This window comes from Calidris pugnax, unplaced genomic scaffold, assembly GCF_001431845.1.
Source record: "Calidris pugnax isolate Ruff unplaced genomic scaffold, ASM143184v1 scaffold75, whole genome shotgun sequence".
NCBI classification, from domain to species: Eukaryota; Metazoa; Chordata; class Aves; order Charadriiformes; family Scolopacidae; genus Calidris; species Calidris pugnax.
Window position 1 is genome coordinate 247,220 of NW_015090908.1, and position 18,235 is coordinate 265,454.

Sequence of the window (18,235 nt, forward strand, 5' to 3'; positions counted from 1 at the left end):
TTTAAATAAGATAGATCCTAGATACATCAGGGTAGCTCTAAGACAACAGACAAAAGTCTAATGAAAATCCACTGTTATTACAGAGTAGGTTTTAAAACTAAGAACTACATCCTGTTGCAATTGCTGGGCTACGAAGTGAAATGGCAAAGTAGTATGAAACTTTCTGTAACATCACAGTAACTTTGCAAGTAGTTTTTTTTACCATTAGTGATACCAATACTAAAGCTCAGTTATATTGCCTTGCTTGGAAATCGAATAATTCTACCTACAAACCATCATTCCTGTCTGGTGCTGAAAAGCTGTCTTCCCTTCCCACTACAAAGGGGCAAGCAGAACAGTCAACCACCTTGGAATTTTATACCCATATCATACTGTCAGTCAGGATCCCCAAAATCCACATAAGCCTGACACCTAACTTTTTTTTCTTTTCCCATGCACTCAAACTATTTTCATATAAGCCCTCTTAGGAACACTTATCACCTCTGTAAGCCAGCCTTAAAAGACAGTAAGCTGGTATAGAATAAACAACTACAGCTCTCTGAAAAACAGGTCATCTGGGTCCTACTGCTTTCCAAAAGTTCACATTAGGTTATCTGGAGCAAATGGTTCTAAAAAAGGATTCAGAGTTAATATGAGAGATAGTCTCAGTAAATAAGGATTTCTAAAAAAAAAAATAATACAATACACAACGAAGTATTTTCATGTAGCTCTCCAAGACAGCCATCAAGCATGGTAAATATAGTCCTAGTAGCTTGTGGTGGGTTGAACTTGGCCAGCTGCCCACCTAGCTGCTCTCTCACTCTCCCTCTTCAACAGATCAGGGGGACAAAACAAGATGCAAAAAGCTCATGGGTGGAGATACAGACAGGGGTATCACCTACTAATTACTCTCACAGGCAAAACAGACTTGACTCGGGGAAAAATTATTTAATTTATTGCCATTAAAATAGAGTTGGATGGCAAGAAACAAAGACAAATACTAAAACAACTTCCCACCCTGCCTCCCACCTTTTCTCCCCAGATTCAATTTTGCTCCTTCATTCCAAACTCCTCTACCTCCTCCCCTGCAGTGTGGATATTTGCTCTATGGTATCTCCCATGGGCTGTTTTTCACGCTTCTTACTGGTTGTGCAGCATTCTGCCCTTTCTTAAATACATTTTTGCAGCAGTACCACCACATGGCTGATGAACTCTGCAGTGGAACTAGCTGTGCCCGGCATGGAGCAGCCTCAGCCTTTTCTCTGAGTTCTACCTACACCTCCTCCACTGCCAACACCTTGCCATTCACATCCAATACATATCTTAAGATTTGTGCCCAAAACCATATCCAGCTCAGAAAAACTTATTGGATTAGGTGGTTTCCACACATGCTTGCCCCGTTCTTAGTCATTCCAGGCATCCAGCTCTAGCTACTGCTGAAGAAACTACACACAGACTCTTCAACTGACTCACCACAGTCGTTTTTATGCCACAGTACTCATTTTCACCTTTTCTTACAGCACTGAAAAGGATAAGCTATAGGGGTTTATGACACATAAAATTGGATTATTTTAAAAAACAAATAATACTATTAAAAAACAAATCACTTACCAGCTTATCAGTAGGGGAAGCCAGTACTGCAAATGACTTATCAACATTTTCTTTCAGTTCTTCCAGTTCCTCCATTCCTTTTATATGGGCTTTGCCTTTTCTTTCTCTCTGGCAGAACGGCTTGAGAAGGTTAGTGTCTTCATGATCATGTTGTTCCTTTGGCTTGTACGACTCCAGCTGTGAAATAAGTTCACCTCTTTCCAGTTGTAAGGCTTCAAGCTCTTTCACATATGCCTCATTTTGATCTTTCAGTTTTGCAGTGCTCTCTCGCAGTTCATTGATTTCTTTCTGATAAGCTACTTCTTTCTGATTGAGTGCTTGCACCTGGAAATCAAGTCTAGAAACTTCCAACTGAAGACTATAAACATCTTGAGCCTGATTTGCACTCTCTTCCAACTCAGTTTGAAGCTCTGCTGCCTCTTCTGTTAAGTTCTGCAACTCGGTTGCCTCAGCTTCTCTCTGATCTGCCATTCTCTTCATTTGTGTATCTTTCTCTAGAAGATTTGCTTCTTTCCTTTCTATCACAGTATCTTTAAGTTCTTGAACATGAGAAAATGTTGTCCTCTTTTCAACCTGTCTCTGAGAAAAATGTGTTTGGAAAAGGCTGTACTCTTCCTGAAGTGCATCGTGCTGTATTCTCAGAGCAGCTAGCTCTGCAACATGCTGCTCTGATGACTCTTGTAATTTCTGGCATTTTTTCTCCAAAATTTCCACTTCCATTTTGAATTGTGATTCCTTCTCTTCCTGTTGCTGCTGAAGAGCTTCTCTAGCAGCTGAGACAAGCTCTAGTTCCTCCTGAAGTTCTCTCACTTTGGAGAGCAGCAATGCGTTTCTTCCATTTGGATCAATATCACCCTGACAATCTTCCAGTCCCTTTGTCAACTCATTCTGAAGGTTTTCCACTGGCTTTCCCAATGCAAGTTGATAGAGACCATCTTGGTTGTCACTAACTTCATGACATAATGGTCCAATTTGTGCCAGCTCTTTTTGAAGCTTCTCAATTACTCCATGGAGTTGTTCTACCTCTTCCTCGTTGTCCTTACGCAGCCTTTCCTGGTCACCACGAAGGTGCTCAACAAGAGATTTGAGTTCTTTAATTTCAGATTTTTGGTCTTCCACAACCTAAGCAAAAGGATAAGGTCTGAATATTACTGTATGTAGGCAGAATTAATATTGTACATAGAGTTTTAATTACATTTTTCTTCCGAATCACGCAAGCATTAATTCACACACTTAATAGCAGGAAGAATTGCACGCTTCAGCTGGTAGCTACTCAGAATACTCTCTACTTTCCTAAGAGAATTATCAAATACATTTCACTTACAGTAAGAATTTGTATACCATGCTTCCCTCAAAATCAAGCAATAAACATATAGTAACTATTCTTACTTTATTATCCATAGTATTCTCTAGCTCATGCTGCAGCCTCTTCATCTGCTCATTCAAGTGATCAATTTCTTGATTCTTCTCTTTAAGTAGTGCTTGTGGGAATGACAAGGCTGAGGAATCAGTAATATTCAGATCCTGATTTTGCTTCACATGAAGTTTTGCTAGGTCCTCCTGATGAGAAAAACCAGCAATCTCATTAGAAAGGACTTACTTTCTCTTCCAACCTAATGGCAGAACTGAACGAAGGGCTTTATTTAAACATTCCCCTCCTTACTATAATGTTATAGAAGTCGAGAACACAACTGCAGCTACTTTGTTTAGATTTGTACTGCTGGATCAGATTGCCACAACATTTCTCAGCTTTCAAGAGATGAATATGGTAGTTGCCAGATCAACAACCAAACAGTTTTCTAACTTATAACACTTGCTATGGCTGTAGAAGTCAGGAATGCACACAAAACTGTACAGTATCTACTAAATGACAACACTGTAGTTGTTAGGACCAGGGAAAAGATAAGCTTTTTATTTAAATCAAATTACTGTAGAAGATATTGCCATAAGCATGAATCTAGAGTATTGGGTGCTTTTTTTTCTACGATAACCAGTATTAGCCTGGTAACAGTAATCCAATATTCCCTTGACGACAGAAACAAAATTAAGTATTTGTTTATAACACCAAGAGATGAAGACCACAGCACTCATGAACAGAGGTCTCTGAAGTTTTAGCTCATGCACACTAAAGCTAAGGAAACCTACCTTCAACTGTGCATTCTCTAACTGAAGCTGGCTGATGCTGGAAGTGCTCAGGTTTTTTTGCATCTCTAACTGCAAGTTCAGCTGAAGTATCTCCTTGTTTTTACTGATCAAATTATCTTTATATTGTTCTAGTTGGTCTAACAAGCTTGCAATCTAAAAAAGAAGAAAATGCATAGTTGTTTCAATTAAGTCCTGTCATTTAAGCAGAAAAGATAAAACTTATCACCTTATTTACCAAAAGCAAGTAACTTCAGCAAATTCTATGATTTAAACTCTCCCTAATCAATTTGCGTTAATAAAATACTTGAGGCGTAAAATAAGAAGGTAGCGTTCCAGCTCCTCAGCTGCAAAACCTGCTGAGTACTGCAAAGGTGGTTGTTCATTTTCTTCTAAAACCACATAACTGCTCATAAAAGATATGTTACTCTGTTCTGAATAAAGAAGGCTTGACCACAGATGTAATTTGGCATAACAAGAAGAGACATGTTAGCAGTTGGTATCTAATGTAATCACAAGCAGTTAACGCCATCACCATTCTCCTCCTCCTAGAAGACAGAAATAACACTGCAGTACTAATCCCAGTAACATAGCAGTCAACAAAGTTCTGAGCATGGACTCCATCAGCCTGTAGAAGAGTCAATAACTATACATTTCTCTGTTTGTAGCTGTTTTAAAGCAAAGAGCTTTTTGGAAACACTGTGATCTTGACACTCACAGGTTTTATCATCTCTTGCCTTAGCAGGTAGCAAGGAAGAGGGGTTTCGGGAATGAAAAAGGCTTAGTGGACTCCTGAAGTCAGACTTCGTAAGAGACTTGGAAGTTGCATCTATAAGAAATTAGTTCTTATTATCTTACTGCTCTTGAAACAATGGTGTACAATTAACTGGTGCACCACCCACGCTTTTCTTCTTTGCGCATCCTAAACAGGACTCTATGTTACAGATATATACAGATACTATAATAATTACATAAACATTAAGAGGGATGTGTATGTATGTATCTGTGTCTGTAAATCCAATAAAAGTTCTAAATAATGTGACCAATTACACTGCATTTCAGCTTAGCTTGACACAACACAAGTACTCATTGCTAACATTCTCACAAAACAGAGAAGGTCAGATGACACCATTATGGGTAATTGTCCCTTCTGTTTTTAAGCAAATTATTGCTCACTCTTCAAAGTAAAATAAAAATATAACTGCCTCCATTTCAACTTTGGAAGGAAAGAAAAAAAATCAATTTACAACAGATACTGATCAATCAGTCTCAAAGTGGATGTGAGTCAGCACAAGACAGTTTCCAGTGGGAGGGGAGACAGACAGGGCTACGGCAAAAAGAAAAGCAAGAAAAAGGAAGGTGAGTTAACACCAAAGCATAGAGAATACTGGGTAAGACGACACATTTACTACAACATTAGTCACTAAGTTTTTGAATTCTAAAATTCCCAGCTACAAGTTTTGACAACATGTTTCTGCAATGATGTCAGTTACTCAAAATTTCACAGGACCCTACCAAAACTCTCACCTCTCTCTCCTTTGCCCGAAGTGCTTCCTGCTCTGCTTGTAGCTGCTCCTTTAGTCCTGGGTCAGAACTGCCATCTGCTGGTACTCTGTGCCTTGTTTCATCCAGTTTTGACTGTAGAGCTGAGATCTGAATGAGGTTGTTGTACTGTTGCTGTTGCAATGCCTCTTTATCCTTCAAAATATTTTTTTTGTATGTTAGAAGTAATTCTTGTCAATATACATATCCACCTAACCAGAACAATCCTGCCAAAAATACTTCATCATCATCCCTAACAAGTCCCAGAACAAGAAAAAAAAGTATATAATCCCAATGGCCTATAAAGAAATAGGAATGCAAAACAAATTACTTTTTTTTGGCTCACGTTTTTACCCCTTTATTTTTTTCTACCCCAAGTTTAAAAACTTAAGAAAGTTTAGCATTAAGTGTTATACTATAATTTCTCAATTACAAAGTGTTTTATATGTTTAATAATATAAACATCTTGTTCTTGTAGCCATTTCCAAATTTATTATGATACCATACATTTACCAAGCTAAATGTAAGAGGTGGAGACTTGGTTTACTTTAAGAGATGTAGAGTTTTGGGTACATCAAAAACCTACTACAAATACTTCACGTTAAGTCAGAATGTGAAGCAGCAGCACTAAGTTTCTGTCAGATCCGTGGTCTGTCAAGCTACCACAATTTTACTTGTTTATTTTAGAAACTTCTCTATTGGTCCTTTTTCTATCACAGTCCTTCTCAGGAACTGTGTCAGTCCAAGGAAGAAGCTTCACTTGGAGCGTTGTCCAAACAGCAGGCATACATATCTGTACTTAATACAATAAAGGAAAGCTGGACAAGAAATCTAAGGCAGTAACTGCCTTTGCTGTTCAATATTATTCTCTCCATAGCTCAATACACATACCTCTAACTAAGGGGTTATTTTAGACTCCTGATTTGCCAAAAAAAAAAAAAGTAAAATTTAACCATCTTTTCTCTAATCAAAGAGAACTAAAACCCAGAGTACATATATAGTATCATCTGTTCTTAAAACAAAAGAAGCATCAATTAAAAAATGAAAAATGAATTACAAAGTTAATGCTGTATCGCAGTATCAAAGCAGCACGCCCAACAACAGGTATTTAAAGCAGTTCCCCTCCACACTAAATAGGCCACCTGGTTCCTACCCACTGGCCCCCAGCCAGTCCCTGCTGCACACACAGCACACCGGAGGGAAGGAGATCCTGGGGGAGACAGCCAGTCAGGGTACACAGCTGGAGCAGTCACACCCTGTATCACTGGCAGGATAAAAACAATGTAATAATTATGGAAACATCACCTGCACTTTGTTTAGGTAGGAAAACACCTATCACAGAAATAATTTTGTTTTTCCTGAAAGGAAAAATGAAAACTAAACAGGTATTTAAAGCAGTTCTCCTCCATACTAAAGAGGCCACCTGGTTCCTACCCACTGGCCCCCAGCCAGTCCCTGCTGCACACACAGCACACCGGAGGGAAGGAGATCCTGGGGGAGACAGCCAGTCAGGGTACACAGCTGGAGCAGTCACACCCTGTATCACTGGCAGGATAAAAACAATGTAATAATTATGGAAACATCACCTGCACTTTGTTTAGGTAGGAAAACACCTATCACAGAAATAATTTTGTTTTTCCTGAAAGGAAAAATGAAAACTCTTCTTGCCACCACAAGAAATCTATGATACTAACCAGCCCCTCAGGTGTCCTGCTCCCGTGCATGAAAGGCACACTAATAACAAAACCCAGGCAACAAAAGAGCCTTCTTTTGTTTTATATCAGCTAAAAATAACATGATCTGCTCATCTTGATAAGTGACAAAAGAACAAGGTGCAAAACCAGACTCCTGCAGAAGTGGGCTGCCCTACCTCAGGCGTTCCTGCGTTACTGGCCAGCCGTTGCTCCCAGTGCCTGCACCACACTCGAGGCAAGAGTGAAGTTTCTCTCCAGTTGCTATGTTCTGAGGTTGCTACAGCAACTCAGCAAAAACAAGTGGCAACTCAGGCAAAAATCAGAGCTTTATGTAATGCACCTTCACTGTAAAACCTGCCCACGCAGACACAGTCTAAGGCTCTACCTTCTTTCACTGAGACCAAAACCCCTAGGATCGCAGCCTCCCTAATCGAGCCTCGTTTTTAAGACCTCAAGCCAAAGGATGAGCAACACTCCCAGCACAACCCTACCCAGATTGTCAATATTACATATCAACAACCCAAACAACTGAAAAGAACTGGACTAGGTAAAAGCAAAGACCTGCTCCACGCACATGACAGCGGGATAAATGGATCTGCTAGCTGTGAGTTTAGTCAATGTTCTTAGCAAAAATATACTGTTCCATATTCAAAATTACTTTTTCAGACCTATTTTTGATTAGAGCTGGTCTCCATTATTTGCAACACCTACACTTTTCGTATGTTGGAATTTGGGGGACAATAATAATCCGTAATTGCCATTCACATCAAGTGCATTTTTACAGAAAAATTTCATAACATGCAATTATTCTTAGAAGTCTGCTGGCACATATTTACTGCATGAAATTGCTTCAAGACAAGCTATTACAATGCCTACAGTTGGCAAATCAAATAATATAACCTTGTCTAAAACTGATGAATTAGTTTCTTGGGGAAAAAAAAAAGAAAACAAACAAAAAAGAGTCTGAATTTGGCTTATTTAGGGTTTTTAAGAAGGACCAAAATATTGGCACATTCAGACAGCTAAAAGAACACTTTGAACTTACAATATAAAGAAACTCTGTTTAACAGAAAGCTAAGTTTTCAGAGAAAGGAGCAACTTGGCCACAACAGTATCACCATCTCCATCCACTCCAAGGCAAGCCAGACAGAAAGCTAATGGGCATGGCTTTTGTATATTTGGATAAAAAAAAAATAAATCACAAAATAGATTAAGCTGGGAAGGGTCTCTAGAGCGCTCTGGTCCAACCTCTGATTCAGAGCAGACCAACTTGGGACCATTGCCACTCTAAGCCTGATTTTCAACACCGCCCCCAGTATGACCATTTTCCCCTACCATTTAATTGGAATTTCCCTTGTTGCAGTTTATGCTCATATATCCTCATCCTTTCACTGTGCACCTCCAAGTCTGACTCCATTTTCTCTGTAACCTCATATTATGTGGTTGTAGGCAACAGTAAGGTCTCCACAAAGCTAAACAAACCCCATTCTCTCAGCCTCCTCTCAAAAATCATTTGCTCCAGCCCCCGACCACCTTGATGGTCCTTTGCTAGACTTGTTCCAGTACACCAATGTCTTTCTTGTACATGAAATTCCAAAACCAAGCATGTCTCCAGATGTCTTCTCACAGATGCCAATTAGATAGGAATGATAGTACCTAATAAACTAAGACTGCCTGTTCTGTATCAGCTGAAGCTAAAACAAAACAATATTTTGTTCAATATTTTTAAAATGAAAAATAATCAAAGCAAATATTTACAGAATCAGCAATTAAACTAATAAATTTAGTTTACAACACGCCACTGTCAAATCTTCAAACTTGACAGACACACCAACAATATTTAACCAAGGAAAATTGCTGGGAGGAAAGTGAAACAGATAGTTTAAGAAGACAGAAAAGGGTACTCTGATGTTTGGCAAAAGACAAATACTTTTGCTAAATGGAATTTAATTCTTAACTCTAAGCTGTGATTCAATCTGAAGTAGCAACAAAACGTTTCAGAGTATGGCAAACAGATCTGGCTCCAAAAGTCCATAGCAAGAAGAGCTACCAACTAAGATCACATGATTTTAAACACAGTTATTTATTGAATATTATGGTTAATATTCAATAACACTATCTTCTCAGGAACTTCCCAGAGAAGCAAAAGAGCAGCTCCGATCCATGTAAACATGACAATTGTCAAAAAGCAGTAAGTAGGCTTATAGTTCATAAAACCAGAGTTTGTTTAAAACTGTGGCTGTGATACCTGCCCTTGGTACAACAGTTTAACTCAGCACTAGGTGCCAGGTATAGTCTTAAACAACACTGTAATGCAGTCCTTGATATCCCCCCATGAAGACACTGTGTGCACAATGCCACTCCCATTTAAAGTATTTTAAAATTACTTGTTTTAATTCTGTTTCCACTTTCTTCATTTTTTGCAGTTGTTGTTCCAAATAATGTACAGTCTTTGAGGCTTCAGTACTGCTGTGCTCCAGTTCTTGTATCTGTGCCATCAGTTTTTCTACCTCTTTATCACGAGTTGCAATTTCTTGGTGTTTTTGCTCCTTTTCTAATAACAGCTTATTGTAATCATCCATCTTCCCTTTTATTTCTGCTTGCAAGGATTCTACCTATACAGAAATGACATTATACAGATATTCAGGCAATATAGCAAACCCAATCGGAAGCAAGAGTAGTTTCATGGCAAAGCAGGTGGAGTTATACTATGGCCTTTAGTATGCTAAAATTACAGATGAAAATAAAACCAAATGTGGACAGAAAAGATGAAAAAGTAACTTTCTGAAATCTTGTTTTCCAAGTGCAGCAGCTCTTAAATACACATTGGATTACTCTCTCAGAATTTGCAGCATTCTAGCAAAGTGCGGTATGAGGACATACTCTCAAGGACATCAAAAGTGTGAGGGTTTTTTGTTTGTCTGTTTGCTTGCTTAAGATTAAAAAACTCCAAGATTACATGAGTTACTACTAAATCATTAGATGCATTTATGTAACCTCAGAACCCTCTTCCATTACTTCAAGGAATTCCATTTTAAAGGAAGCTACTAAGAATTGAATGACAAATATGCAATGTAACATACTCAATGTCTACACATGAGAGAATTAACAGTAGTCAACATAGAACAGGTATGTTCAATAACGAGGAGGATAACAATTTTGCATTTGAGCTCACTGAGATCCAATCATGCACAGAGCTGCAGGAAAACAGTCACTGATTCACCCCAGTAATTAAAATGAAGGCAAGGCTAAGTGCTTTGGTGCATAACAGAGATAGGAAAGAACCATATATGACAGACAGACTACATAAGAAGTGATAACGTCATTAAGCAAGAAAGCAAGCTTGGATAGAAAAGCAATGGGAAACCTTCTAAAGGAGAAATAATTTGCTCAATACCATTGAGCAAGAAATATGAGATTTTACAAAATAAATGCTTTGATCATCAATAAGTATCTGAATTTATGCAAATTCCACTTCAATATTATGAAAGAAAAATCCTTTGTATTAATATAGAGCTTTACATCTCCAAAGTATTGTACAAATATTAACTAAAGCAAAAAAACCCTCTCTATAGAGTTAATTTAGCAATAAGCATAAGAATGAAGCATTCCTGTACAGGAAATTAAACTGAAAGCTGTTCCTCACTCCCTGCACTAGTTCTGTCACCCTAAAACACATATTCTTGTCTCTCAGTCAAGGTAAAGTAGCCTTGACATATCAAGCACAGGAAAAAAAAAGCCAAAGTAGATCTAACTAATGGAAGGGATTGAAAGGAAAAGGAAAGAAAAGTTTAAGAGATGTTCATGCTGTTTTCCATTCATAGAATCAATTCATAGTTTTATATAATGTTCATTTATGTGAAAAAAACGCAACAGCAACACAAAAAAAAAACCCCACAAAAAAGCAGAAGTTAATCTTTGAGACCAAGCATCAAACAAATGAACATGTGAAAAAGAGGACTGATTTATAAACTTAAATAGGACAAGGCATGCAAACAAAGAACATCTTATTTCAACTGTATAGCTGGGAAAATTAGACATATTTAGAATCCAGAAGTCATCCCTAAGGTGTGTTTTGTAGAGCAGAGTGTCTGTATTGTTGTCCTCCTCAGTTAATTTAAACCAGACTCATATGCTGTGAAACTTTACTGTAACGCAAATAAAATATTTCCTTCCGTCTCCATATGAAATAAGTATACCCTCACTGCCTAAATGGAGACCAGTAAAGCTGGGGGAAAATCTGCTCTATGGGTGACAGCTAAGAAAAAAAATTAAACAGTCACCCGAGACAATACAGGTTATGGTATTTAATTGTAGTAACCAAACTCCTTTGGCCATTAAGTGTGATTTTACTCACCCTGTACTCTCTGGGCTCTCCTGAAGTCTGCAATTTTGCTGAAAGTTTTAACTGTTCTTCCAGTTTCTGAATTTCGTGCTGAAAATCATCACGTTCATGTTCCCTTTCTATAGCTTGTTCCTGTAAATGGAGCCAGAGATAATGAAAAATCTTTAAAAAACTTTGCGTTTCATTAAAATATTGAATACAAGAAAAATTTGGCATTTGCTTTTGTGGTGAAGAAACTAAACAGTGTTAGTTATTTGTAAGTGAGCACAGTAGTCAGTCCTGAAAGTATTGCTAAAATTACAGGTAAAATAAAAAAAAACACAACTTTTTTACTCCAATATACATAGAGACTACCATTAGAAAGTAATAAAAAGGACAAAAATGATCCTGTAATACTACAAAAAGGGAATTAAAAAACTAGCTTTTTTTTTTTTCTTTTACAAGACTATAATACCAAGGTCTTATTTTCAAACAAAAAGGGAAGTATCCTATTTTAGGAACCATCTTCCAAGTCTCAGTCACAAACTAGGAGGAGTACTTATCACATCCAAAAATGATGAAAATGTGGTACCAAGCTTGCTTACATCCATGAATTGCCGCTGTTTTTTAAGCTGTTTTTCAAGAACTTGAACTTGCTGTTCCAATTCAGCAACCACCAATAACTGTGTAGCTAGGTCTTCATTACTATGTAGCTGTTCTTCCAGTTCCACCTCCAAAACTCTTATTTGAGAGCGTAAATCGGAATGGTCCTTTTCTGCCTGACACTGAAGCTCTAATTTCTCTTTTGCTAAAAATTCTACTTCCTTAAGTAGACCTGAATAAGAACACAAAAATAACAAAGTTGTTACAAAGATGCATTTTATTAACAAGATAGATGCAAAGATGCATTTTATTCTACTCACATTAGTACTCCACATAAAAAAAGGGAGGAGACATCAGCTTTGCAAGGAGTAAGTCACGTTAATCAACTCCAAATTATATTATTTATTTATCATATTTTCCACATACTACAAACAATTCCAAACCAGAGAAAGAGTACTATGATGGCTGGGCTGGGGGAAAGGGGATGATTTTGAGGGCTCGGCCCTTGACGTGTAGCAAACGCAACTTTTCAAGTTCTAAGGAACTGCTGGACTACAGCTACCAGGAGAACATCAGTCCTCAAACACACTCTAACAAGTTAGGTTAGACGTTCCCTCTCATTGAGTGGGCAGCAGCAAACTTCTGGACAGTGAGGTGGCTGCCAAAAATACATTAAATAAAAATAGTGTTTGAGGAATAGACAGAAGGAATAAAGGTATAGTAATGGGCAAGACAGCCCAGTGCAGCTTTTTAACTCTAACTGGAATTTACCTAGGTAATTATTTTTTATTTACCTTGGTTTACCCAGTTACCCCCTCTTTGGGGGGAAAAGAAAAAGTCTAGAAAGTGAATATGCAAGAGAACATATCTATGAATATATATGCATGTAAATAAAATTAATCTAAAAACATGATAAGAGAATTATATTTAGATTAGACCACAAAACCTAATCATGGCAGCCATGAATGCACCAGATCTAGATGTTTGCTCCTCAGGAGTTAAGTATGCATACTTTAGTTAAGCAGTTAAAAAAAAACAACAAAAAACCCCCACCAAACCAAAAAATGATGCCTCTAAGTTTAGCACCTGCAAGTTTTACTTCAGCATTACATTTCCAAAGTCAGCATAAAACCTGATGCTTCATGTTTTGTTTTCAGTTTGATCTCCTCCCATAACTAGCCTTCCTAACTATTCTGCTCTCCCCTTCTTTTTTCTGATCTACCTATCAATTCAATTACATTTCTCTAGTCTCCCTTAGACTTCCTTCAGTTCTTGCTGTATTTTTTTAACTCTCCATTTTACATCCACTCAAATATTTTTCTCACTGCCCTTTAAATTAATGATTTTAACAGCCCCCTGTGTATCATTAGAAGCAAGCATACAACTCACTCCATCCCCTCAAAACAAAAAGCTAGCAAACACAAAGATAATGGTACAATGCACTTTAAGCCTAACAGCAGCAAAACATTTTTCCCTTTAAAAATCGATCAGTGAATTGAATATTCTTCATTTTAGTTGTTTTCTAATGTGTCACAAAAGTTGTAATTTTTTGCCATCTTGGCCATCTTATTCATAGCCCCAGTAATTCACTAATTTACAAAGTACCATTCCTCTTTGTTAAAAAAAAATTGAAACTATCAATTCATTCACTTAGTGTTACAGCAACACAAACTAGTAAAAACCCACACTCATCTTTACAAACCTGAACCTTCTTTCTGTGCTACATTAGCAACAGGTGTTCCTAGAAATCAAACCACACAAACATGTACAGGACAAGAAGAGGACATTGAATCTTTAGTGATTTAGAAGATGGAATGGGTCACATATGTAATACAGATAGTGCCTACCTTTTATTCAGCAAAAGTGTACTTCATCTTTAGTAAGACACAAAGCTCTTCATGACATGCATTGATCCATGTCTGTAATCGGACTAGAGCTACTATAGAAATGGTTTTACATCATAACCATGTGAGTTTGTTTGGCTAGTCACTTAAGCATTTTTTAAGACAATTAATATTCTCTTTTAGCAATTTTCCCCAGAGATGGAATAATTATTGCCTCAAACCTTCCTTTTAGTTCCTGCCGGGAGATTCAAAGCAGGAGTCAGACGGGCAGGCACAGACTTACAGACTATGCAATATGCCATACATTTCCATAACACAAAGATGTACTTGCATTCAACAATATGATGAAATTATTTTGTGTTTCCCATAGGAAATATTACTTGAGGCCATAATCACTGCTGTAAATAAAGCACGACATGCATTTAGTTTCAGTAACAGATCCTGAATCTGTTTACATTCTGCTTCCCTGAGGAAGAAAGGTCTGCCCCCATCTCTTCCTTTGCTTACTGGGGTAAATGAGCGTAGACTCTGTAAGCCAGGACAATCTGCAAGATGCAAGACCACTATTGAATTTTCTCTTTAGGTAATAGTAAGATACTAAGAAGATGGCATATGAGTGGTCAGAGATTACACAATGATTAATACTAACATAGGTGCGGTAATTTTTAATAAGGCTTGTAGCAAAAGGACAAGGGGTAATGGTTTTAAACTAAAAGAGGTTAGACTCAGCGTAGGCACAAGGAAGAAATTTTTTTATGATGATGTGAAACACTGGAACAGGTTGCCTAGAGAGGCTGTAGATGGCTCGTCCCTGGAAACTTTCAAAGTTAGGTTGGGCGGGGCTTTGAGCAATCTGATCTAGTTGCTGGTGAAAGGTCTAGAATGAATGTCCTATGAGGAGCAGCTAAGAACTTTGGGTTTGCCTAGCTGTGAGAGAGGGAGGCAGAGGGGTGACCTCATTGCTCTCTACAGCTTCCTGAACAGTGGAAGTGGAAAGGGAGGTGCTGAGCTCTTCTCCCTGGAATCCAGTGATAGGATGAGTGGGAACGGTTCAAAGCTGCACCAAGGGAGGTTGAAATTGGACATAAGGAAGCACTTCTTTACTGAGAAGGTGGTCAAACACAAGAACAGACTTCCTAGAGACATGGCCAAGGCCGCAAGACTGCCAGTGTTTAATTTGGACAATGCCTTCAATAACATGTTTTAACTTTTGGTCACCCCAGAAGAGGTCAGGCAGTTGGACTAGATGATCATTGTGGGTCCCTTCTAACTGAAAATGTTCTATTCTGTTCTAGTTGAAGATGTCCCTGCTCATTACAGGAGGTTTGGACTAGAGGACCTTTAAAGATTCCTTCCAACTCAAACCATTCTATGTACAACACAAGCATTTTCATTGCACTATATAGCGAAGCCAAAAGGAAGAACACAGAAGGATGGTGGCCAACAAGAAGAGGACAATGGTGGAATTAAGAGTCAGAAGAGAGGTGAAGAGAAGAAGAGCAGATGAGGTGGGGGAGAAACAAGAGGCAGACAAGAGTTGCAGAGGAATGATACAAGAGGGCTGAAAGCCAGGCAGGAGTCTACAACAGAGGCTCCTGAGAAGTGGACAGATAATTGCAACATACAGACTGTGTCCAGTCAAACACACCCCTCCCTGTATCTGGATCCATTCTCTGAAACCTAGAGTTTTTACGTTCCTCTAGTACCAACAATGGAGAAATTCACCAGAAATCCCATCCCTGGAAACGTTCAAGACCAGGCTGGATGGGGCTTTGGTCTAGTGGAAGGTGTCCCTACCCATGGCAGGGGGGGTGGAACTAGATGATCTTTAAGGTCCCTTTCAATCCAAACCATTCTATGATTCTATAAAAACTGTTTCTTGATGTCTTTATTTCTAACCTAAGCATGTGCTATGTACAGATACCTGTTATGTACTCTGCTCAGGCAGTAAAGATCTATACAACATAGCTGAAGGCGCCACTGTGGTGACATAGCTGAGGGTTGTGTAAGGTTGGCATTAGCAGAAATGGAAAGACAGTGATCTCAAATAATAAAATTTCTACTGGAATACAGAGAAATTCACTTATAGAAATACTAGAATAATATTAAGGCTGCAAATTCAAGAAGCCAGAACTATATAATGCTATTTAAATGATTCACAGATTCATCATTAAGAACCAGCATAAGCTAGTCTCGAGTTCCTACAAAATGCAAGTTGTCTATACAAATAGCATTGCATCACATGCTCTGTGGGGCTAAAGGAGTGATGCAGATGCAGAAGGAGTTATGCAGACTGCTTATTTGCACCTACTTATCGGAGTTTGATTTCAGTGGCTATCTTTGGCTTTTTTCACCCTCTATATAAACGTTTAAGATACTTGCCCGACCTTATCCTCTTATCTACCTTTTCAGCCTATGTACTTTCCTTTAAAACCTAAACAGACTTTGAGTGCGATCATTAAAATCTTTCCACAGTCACCCTTACTGATCACGTGTGCAATTGTTTTGACAGGACAGTGCTGGGGAACGGGGAAAAGCTTATGTTTGAAACAAAGTACACGTCAGAACCACAATTTTTTCCATAATTTAAAGAATCTTCCAGGAGCAACTTATTTCTTCTGTGATTCTCCTTAGACCTGGAAGCAGTCAAAAACCTTGATGCTCCAACTCTTCTCTTTGACTGCAGGGTCAAATAACCAGCATTTCAGTTAACTAGGTGCTAATTAGCTGTTGCAACCAACTACCTGTAGTTAATACATGATTCTTATTTTCTCAGACACTTTCCATTTCTAACTAAGCATAGGACTACATCAGTAATCTTCACTAACAGTATGATCACCTTAAAAGGAAAGAACCAGCTGCTTTGTTAGGGAAGACCCTACTAACTTTTGTACCAGATTGAGCTGTTCATCAGGTCAAACCGAAGATTGGTATGTCACAGAAACACACTGAGGTGTGCCCTAACTACAGACAATTTTACTTTCTGCTGATAGTGTCATACCCACTCCTCACCAAGAATTGCTTGCTCTTGGGTTAGCTCCCGGAAGCGTTCACGCATATTCTCCAGCTCCACAACAAGGCGTCGTTCAGACTCCTCTTTCAAATTCAAGGCCTCTTCCAATGCTGCTTTTTCTGCAACATAGCCTTCGATAATGCCTAAAATCCCAAGTCAGAAGGCAAATAAAGCAATAGATAAATTCATCTATTGGAAAAAAAAAAACGGCTTAAAAACATGAGTAAACATTTTTTTTTTTGCAAACAAGGCAAGGTGACAGAAAGGAAGGAGTGCAAGATGACTTAAACAGTGTAGCTAGGCTTTCTGAAGTAGCTTAAGATAAAAATGTATCAGTTAATGTATTCTAACAGATTTTATGAAGCTGCCATGTCACCAAATATCTCCGAACGCATAGAATATATATGGGGATCGTTAGGCCTTAATGGTCTGGGATCACCTCACAACATAGGACAGACTGACACATCCTCTGCTGGGCACTGAGGTTCAAAGAAACAGAATCTCCAGAAAGTAAGATCAAGTGTTAGATTCAGAGCCAAAGTAATCCAGGAATGATTCACAGAAAGGAAGGAAATAGGATTTTGGAAAGACCAAATAAGCCCAAAGGAGAATGACTGAGAAGAGGAATGGAAAGCAGATGCTGTGATTAGGGAGAGAAGCTCAACTTGAAGGACACATAAACCCTCAAAGATTCTCCTACATGAAGGCGAAGACCTCAAGTTGTAATCTTCACTAGGTGACTCAGACTGACGACACCGTGTGATAGCATCGAGATCAATAGCCTCAGCCTTTTTGTCATTCCTCATGGAACTTTATGCCTGCACAACCATCAAATGCTGCTCTAGTTTATGCTGAACCCTTCCAAGGTCAGACGGGTGGGCTGATTTACACTGGGAGTATATCTTCTTTTCAATAATCCAAGCTCCCATGTTTAGATATGCAGGAAGGCAAACAGCTATTTTTAAAATTATAGTATTTTTCACACGCAGTCAATGGTCTAAGTATAGGACTAAACACTATCACACTTGTCCAAGGAAATGCATGAAGAGAATTAGGTAGTAATTTGCAAGATCCATGCTTCAAGTAATTTAGTGATCTGAAACACAGAGAATGGATTATAGACAGGCAAATCAACAACAAAAGACACAAAAAGCATATCACAGATATTTGGAGGAATAAGCAATGAATAAACGTCACTGAAATCTCTTCACACTGGTTTCATTTTCTTACCCTCTGCTTTATGAAGCTCCAGTGCCAGCTGATTCTTTGCCTCACTTTCCTCGCTGAGGCACTCCATTAGCTCTTGGTGCTGACTAACCACTTGGGCAGTTTCCCAATTTCGTTGGCTGAATTCTTCTTCAAATTGCACATGGTTTTCATGCATTTTCTCCAGCTAGAAGTAAACAATTTCCCCATGCACCAGATCTTGGATGCACATGCAATGTAGCAATATTATAGACATCAAAACAAAAACTTTCTTAAG

The 18,235-nt window shown here is 38.4% G+C and overlaps 1 protein-coding gene across 1 annotated transcript in view; it reads right to left on the bottom strand.

The window, feature by feature from the left end:
* PCNT (pericentrin) overlaps positions 1 to 18,235 on the bottom strand; it is a 97,387-nt gene that overhangs the window by 35,520 nt on the left and 43,632 nt on the right. The window contains exons 24-32 of the mRNA XM_014949236.1: positions 17,983 to 18,145; positions 16,752 to 16,895; positions 11,898 to 12,127; positions 11,326 to 11,445; positions 9,356 to 9,583; positions 5,260 to 5,430; positions 3,736 to 3,888; positions 2,980 to 3,150; positions 1,591 to 2,712 (exon numbers count right to left, since the gene is read on the bottom strand). Of these exons, the coding sequence (XP_014804722.1) occupies positions 1,591 to 2,712; positions 2,980 to 3,150; positions 3,736 to 3,888; positions 5,260 to 5,430; positions 9,356 to 9,583; positions 11,326 to 11,445; positions 11,898 to 12,127; positions 16,752 to 16,895; positions 17,983 to 18,145 (2,502 nt within the window). The remainder of the gene's footprint in view (positions 1 to 1,590; positions 2,713 to 2,979; positions 3,151 to 3,735; positions 3,889 to 5,259; positions 5,431 to 9,355; positions 9,584 to 11,325; positions 11,446 to 11,897; positions 12,128 to 16,751; positions 16,896 to 17,982; positions 18,146 to 18,235) is intronic.